The sequence below is a fragment of the Podarcis erhardii genome (genome assembly GCF_964252035.2).
Source record: "Podarcis erhardii genome assembly, chromosome: 9".
NCBI classification, from domain to species: Eukaryota; Metazoa; Chordata; class Lepidosauria; order Squamata; family Lacertidae; genus Podarcis; species Podarcis erhardii.
In genome coordinates, this window is record NC_138512.1 from 8,835,583 (window position 1) to 8,841,778 (window position 6,196).

Below are 6,196 nucleotides of genomic sequence, written 5' to 3' on the forward strand. Positions count from 1 at the left end.
TGGACCTAGGTACCTCAAATATTATATGTTTCCATGCAAATGTGTCCATATATTAAGACAAGCCCAGCCCTATCATTAGGCAGAGTGAGACAACCACCTCAGTCCATAAATGCTGGGAAACACTGGAGACAGCCCTCCCAGCTTAGTCCCCTGGCTGGTACCCCTTTCGTTGGTCCTGAGGACTTCCTTGCATTTGCATATCTAGCCTGTTTCCTTGGGTATTGAAATAAGATTCAGCTGCCAACCCAATCAGTTTCCATACATGGAATTGGAAGTGGTGCCGTTCAGGGCCGGCCCAAGACATTTTGGCACCTGAGGTGAACTGCAAGATGGTGCCGGCCCTGCCAGGGAAGAAGGGAGGAGTGAGAATCTATACTGGGAACAAGAAGGGAATAAAGATTTACATTGGGAAGGAGGAGAGGAGGGCGACCAGCCGATTGCAAAGCCAACTACAGAATTAACACGTATGTGAATAACTTAAAAGAAGTACAGTGAGGGGGGGGAGAAGTATTTGATCCCCTGCTAAATTGGCCCGTTTGCCCTCTGACGAAGAAATGACCAGTCCATAATTTTAATGGTAAGTTTATTGTAGCTGTGAGAGACAGAATAACAACAGGAAAACCCCCAGAAACCCAGAAGACAAAAGTCAGAGATTGATGTGCATTATAATGAGTGAAATAAGTATTTGATTTCCCTATCAACCAGCCAAAATAAGGGATTTTCCGAGCACAGATATGTTCAACTTCTGAGCCCCTCCAAGCCAAAGGCAGAAAGCCCAGCCAGCAGCCAAACGAAGCCTGAAGCCTCAAGGGAAACCACCGTCACCTCTCCGCTGGGAAGCGCTGAGCAAAGGCGAGTCCCCAGGCAACACAGCCGATTTGATCAGCACAAGGCATGCAAGCTCCACCCTCCAGTCGTTCTTAAGACTCCTTATTGGGTGAGCAACGCAGCCAAGCAGCACAGTTGGAGCCTCCCTCCTCCCTGGCCAGCAGGGAGGGTGGGAGAGGAGCTGCTTCCTTTGAAACCCGGGAAATTTAAGGGACATCATCAATGCGGGACACAGCGCTGGGATAAGGGACTGTCCCGCCAAATAAGGGATGCTTGACAGCTATGCCCTGGGAACAATTTGACAGAAGGGGAGCATGAGAAAGAGAAGGAAAGAAAGTTTAGGCATCTTTAGAAAGCTAAGATAGTCAAGGCATCTAACGAACTTTGGAAACCACACCAAAAAATAGGGGGGGGGCATGGAGCTGTCAGTAATAGGGTCCAAAATTGTGTATTCCTCCCCTCCACAGGGGTGACACACTCAGATTTGATCCTGGCTCCTGAAATATTTCATTGCAATGAATATGAATTCTAATATTTTTCGATACTTATTGCTGCAATCCTATACACACTTAGCTGCAATCCTAACCCCACTGAGGACTGCATTCAATGGGACTGAATTCTGAGTAGACATGGTTAGGATTGCACTGTTAGTGAATTAATAAAACACTAAACAAGGCCCATTATCATTTTAATTAGTACCTGAAACTAGAACCTAAAAAGTTCATCTGACTTTAGTTGCTGCTTTTCAGGTCACTGAAGATGGGTCCCATTGTCACCGTAGAAGCAATTGATCTATTACTCTACATCTCTGGAGCTTGGTTAAATTACCTTGACCTGTCATAAACAGAGCTTAACTGTTTAACATTAAACATACAGTCAGAGCACAAGAGCATTATCATTCTCATGAATGTACTGTACACTCTTCAAAATCTAATGCTTTTATATCATCTGAACAGATGGAACAGCTTCCAAGGAAGGAATTTCCCATTAATCTTGAATGGAAAATCTTCATAGCCTTTGTGGGTCCTGCCACATTTACACAACCCAAAACTCAATGTTGTTTTCTTTTCCATGTCAGTATTTCCGCACCTGGTGAAGAAGTTGAACACAGCTCTCCACGTGGCAATTATCCTTTTCCTCTGCGTGGCGTTTTCTTTTGCTCTGGTCAGTTTGGCATTCTGCATATTCAACATAATTAAAGTTCCCTATCGCGCTATTAAAGGCCCAGCTGGAATCGCCTTGTGGAACGTCCTTGCAGGTAAAATGTCTTTTCCTTTTGCTAGATTAAGGGTTTGCTTTCCATTATGTCTGCATGTCACTAAATGCTCTTGGGGAAATTTCCATTGGCGTCTTTGGGTATGTATAGTCTGGACAAGAGGAGACTGAGAGGAGATAGGATAGCCATCCGCAAACATCTAAAGGGCTGTTACGGGTAAGATGGAGAAAGCTTGTTTTCTCCCATTCCAGAGGGTAAGACCTGAACCAATGGCTTCAAGTTGCAAAAAAGAAGATTCAGACTAAACATCAGAAATAACTTGATGTTGGCAAGAGCTGTTTGACAGTGGACCAGACTCCATCGGAAGGCACTAGACCATGGGTAGGCCAACCAAGGCCTGGGGGCCGGATGCGGCCCAATCGCCTTCTAAATCCGGCCCGCGGACAGTCCGGGAATCAGCGTGTTTTAACATGAGTAGAATGTGTCCTTTTATTTAAAATACATCTCTGGGTTATTTGTGGGGGTTGCCTGGTGTTTTTACATGAGTAGAATGTGCCCTTTTATTTAAAATGCATCTCTGGGTTATTTGTGGGGCATAGGAATTCATTCATTTTTATTTTTTTTCAAAATATAGTCCAACCCCCCACAAGGTCTGAGGGACAGTGGACTGGCCCCCTGCTGAAAAAGTTTGCTGACCCCTGTGCTAGACTCTCCTTCCATGGAGGATTTTAAGCATGGAGCAAAGTGACTCTACAATTCTCCGTTTCTAAAATATTTTGCGTTTCAGTGTATTAATGCCTTTGTGTTTTGAATTGTCTTGCAGGTGGCTTTGCAGTGCTGGGTGTGACTAGCTTCATGGCTGCCGTCAAACTGCACAATCTGACAGAAAGGATTGCCAATTTCCAGGAAAACGTCTTCCAGTTTGTAATCCTGGAAGAACAGTATGAACACTCTTTTTGGCTTTGCGTGGCAAGCGCGACCATTCACGGTGTGAACTTACTGCTAGTTGCCATCAGCACAATTCATTTCCCTAAGCGGAAGACAAAGACAGAAGAAGCAAATGTTGCAGCCGAAGACATCATGTACTGAATACCTCACTGGTGGGCCCACCACTTGGCTGGCCCCAAGCTTAAGACTTGCATTATCTGTTTATCTGCACTATGTGAAAGAAGGGTAACACCACAGTGTGGAGAGGGGTGTGGAGGAAGTGCATGAGTGTGGAGGAAGCGCAGCAAGAGCCACAATGCCCCTGGAGGGTCCACCAAGCCAAGAAGACGACCATTCCCACATTCCATTAAACTCCTGGGAAGCTTGAGTCTTTCCCACACTGGGTCAAAATTTCCTAGGAGGCCAGCACAAAGCAAGAACACCCCTTTACATTCTCTCACTTGGACCTTGCCCATAGAACTCCAAAACCGTACAGCCCACCTCGGGTACAATACTGTGCAATGGGTAATTTATCCCTGGACTCACTTAAAGGTAATTTAAAACACAGAGGAAAAAGCACATACCACCTCAGAATGTGGGTGTGACCTTTTTCTGAATGCTCCCAGCCTAAAAATCCTTATGTGCAAAGTTAACATGGCGGGAGAAGGGCTGTGCAGAAATCTTTCTCCCTTGACCACCTGGCTTTCCACAAAATTTTTGATGTAGGGAAGCATTTAGAGTGAATGGGGTACTGCCCCACCAACCCTAGTTGGCCCTCAGTGTACTACCAACTCCCTGTCTTCCTTCCTTCTGACCAGTCCAGGGGGTGGGACGCATGTGGCAATTAAAAATAATAATAAAAGGGGGCGGGGTTCCAGGAAAAATGACTTTGGCAATCCCACCTGCCGTTGACAATATGCAATTTTGGCTTTTGGCACAATCACCGGACTGCAAATTGCGGGCTTACTGGGAGCACATTCTCATGTGATACCATCCTGTGGTTTGTGTCAGAAGCTTCTTCTGACGATTCAGACGGAGATTTGATCTGATGGTGGTTGTTTCTCTGCAGGCTGGCTCAAGCTGTTTTGCTATCCTATACAAAAATCAAGACAGGCCTGGCACACAGATACTAGTCACATCGTACTGTATAACATGTGGGGAGGGCAATTGCGATTTGCCCGAGAGTTTTCCCACCCCCTTTTTCTGCTGCCCAGAAGTGAATGGAGTCAAGAAAAAGCGCCGTAATTGATGTGTGTGACACATTTCACAAGTCCCAGGCTCTGATAGTACAAGGGGTTTTTTTGCTCCGTAGAAGTGAATGGAGCAAAAGTCTCAATTTACTTGAATGAAGCCAGGTTTTAAAAAGACTGCAATGGAGGGGAAATGTACATACAGTGTGACAAAGCACACCAGATATATTGTTCCAAAGGTGGGCAGGGGTGAATTGTGTGTTTCCAGTTATCTTGGTGCTCCTTGGTCTACTGCTCCAAGCAGTGGATTTTTGGCTGATATGGTATGTGCTTGAGAAAACATATTACCAGAATACTTGCACATTACCAGAATATTCAGCCAACAAAACTTTGGCCATGGTGATTTTAAGTGGGTGTGGTCTGTTGCTGTTATTTGATCTCTCAGCAGAACCAGCAATTAACATAAAATTCATTGTAAAATCTGTTTCAGAGAGGATTATTTCAAAATGGACTAGTAATGGCATGTTTTTTGAGATTGTTTGCAATTCTAAATATGCAACACAAATTGGAAGGAAAAGACCTTTACTGCTTTTTTAAAAAATGGAAACACTGTATTTGGGCATCTGAGTAACTTAACTTCCACTGTTAAAAATTAGTATGAAAATATAGTGGATACAACATTTCTATAAAGACTATGAGACTGTTTTTAATTAGCTGCAAAAATAGGGTTGCTGTACTACTGCTCAACAACTTTGCCAAAAAAGGCACAACGACTTTTCTGTCCGGATTTTCACTTTTTGAAAATCCATTTGCAAAAATGGAATGCTTCCAGGATTCAAGAGGAAAAACTTCCAAGGAAAACACTTCTGAAAATAATTTGGAAAGCCTTTGAACCTTTGTCCATTCTGAGAACAAAAGTATTAACTGAAGAGAAAAAGTTTTAGGAGCAAAATTTGTTACCAAAAGGGGGATTAGCTTACCCATTTTTCCAGGAAGTTGGAATTTCCAGGGTAGTCTTTTTCAGAAGCTGATTCCTTGTGATGAGAGAGAGCACTTCCAGTATTATTGTATTAGCTGTTTATTTACAAAAATACATACAGTACTTAGTAGAAGAAAACAGACTTGTACAACAGACAGCACAACTGCTAATCCTGTCTCACATTCCTAATGAATACTTGCATTCCAACTCAGTTTAAATTATCCATTCCAAATTGAAATTACCTTTTGATTGTCTCTCTGTCCTTTCTTCTCCCCCTGTTTATCTCCTGTCTGGCAGGTTACCTGTTAATGCTTACTTGATTGGATACCCTGAGGATCCTGGCCAGTCTTTTGTAATGACAAATACTTAGTTCCTGAGCCAGGTCACAGGCTCACCCTGTTCATACACAGACATACCCTTAAGTCAGGATTTGTGAAGGCAAAGACAGTGGGGAGGCTTTTCCATTTTCCTTTGACCTTGCAGAGAAATATTTGAGGTCAATTTGGGAGGGACAAAATGGTTTCAGGACTTTTTCTGTGGGGTTTCAGACATGTGGTTTATATATGCAGTTATGAACATTTATCACACACACACACACACACACACACACACTTTTTAATTTCAGGTGCTACACCATATCTAGTGTGGCTGATCAGGTGTGCAGTGGGCAGGAAAGGTTTGGGATTGGAGATACCTTCCTTGTGCAGATTTTGACAAATATTCACATGTCCATTTAAACTACTTGGTCATTAATCACTTGGTTACTCAACACTTGATAGTTCCTAGCTGACTGTGTGAACTGCCTTTAAGTGACACCCAAACAAGATGTTTACAGGGATGATGAGGCTGCTATGTCCACTGACCAATGTCACTCTGGAAATGTCCTCATCCCTGAGTTAAAGAATCTCAGGATGTGAAAGGCCTTTGCCTACCATCCGGCCATTTGGAAACCTCTGCCACTGCCACTTAAAGTTGATGGGAGCTATGCAGAAATGGTGAAACTTACCAGAAGAATAAGAAATCAAGAATACAAAGTTTTTTTAAATAAAAGAATTG

General features: G+C 43.4%; 1 protein-coding gene across 1 annotated transcript; it reads left to right on the forward strand.

The window, feature by feature from the left end:
- Nucleotides 1-1,867: 1,867 nt before the first annotated feature.
- Nucleotides 1,868-4,755, forward strand: CLRN2 (clarin 2). Its single transcript, XM_081876053.1, has 2 exons — nt 1,868-2,086; nt 2,868-4,755. The coding sequence occupies exons 1-2, from the start codon at nt 1,900-1,902 to the stop codon at nt 3,131-3,133; spliced, it is 453 nt and encodes a 150-aa protein (XP_081732179.1). The 5' UTR covers nt 1,868-1,899; the 3' UTR covers nt 3,134-4,755.
- Nucleotides 4,756-6,196: the final 1,441 nt, after the last annotated feature.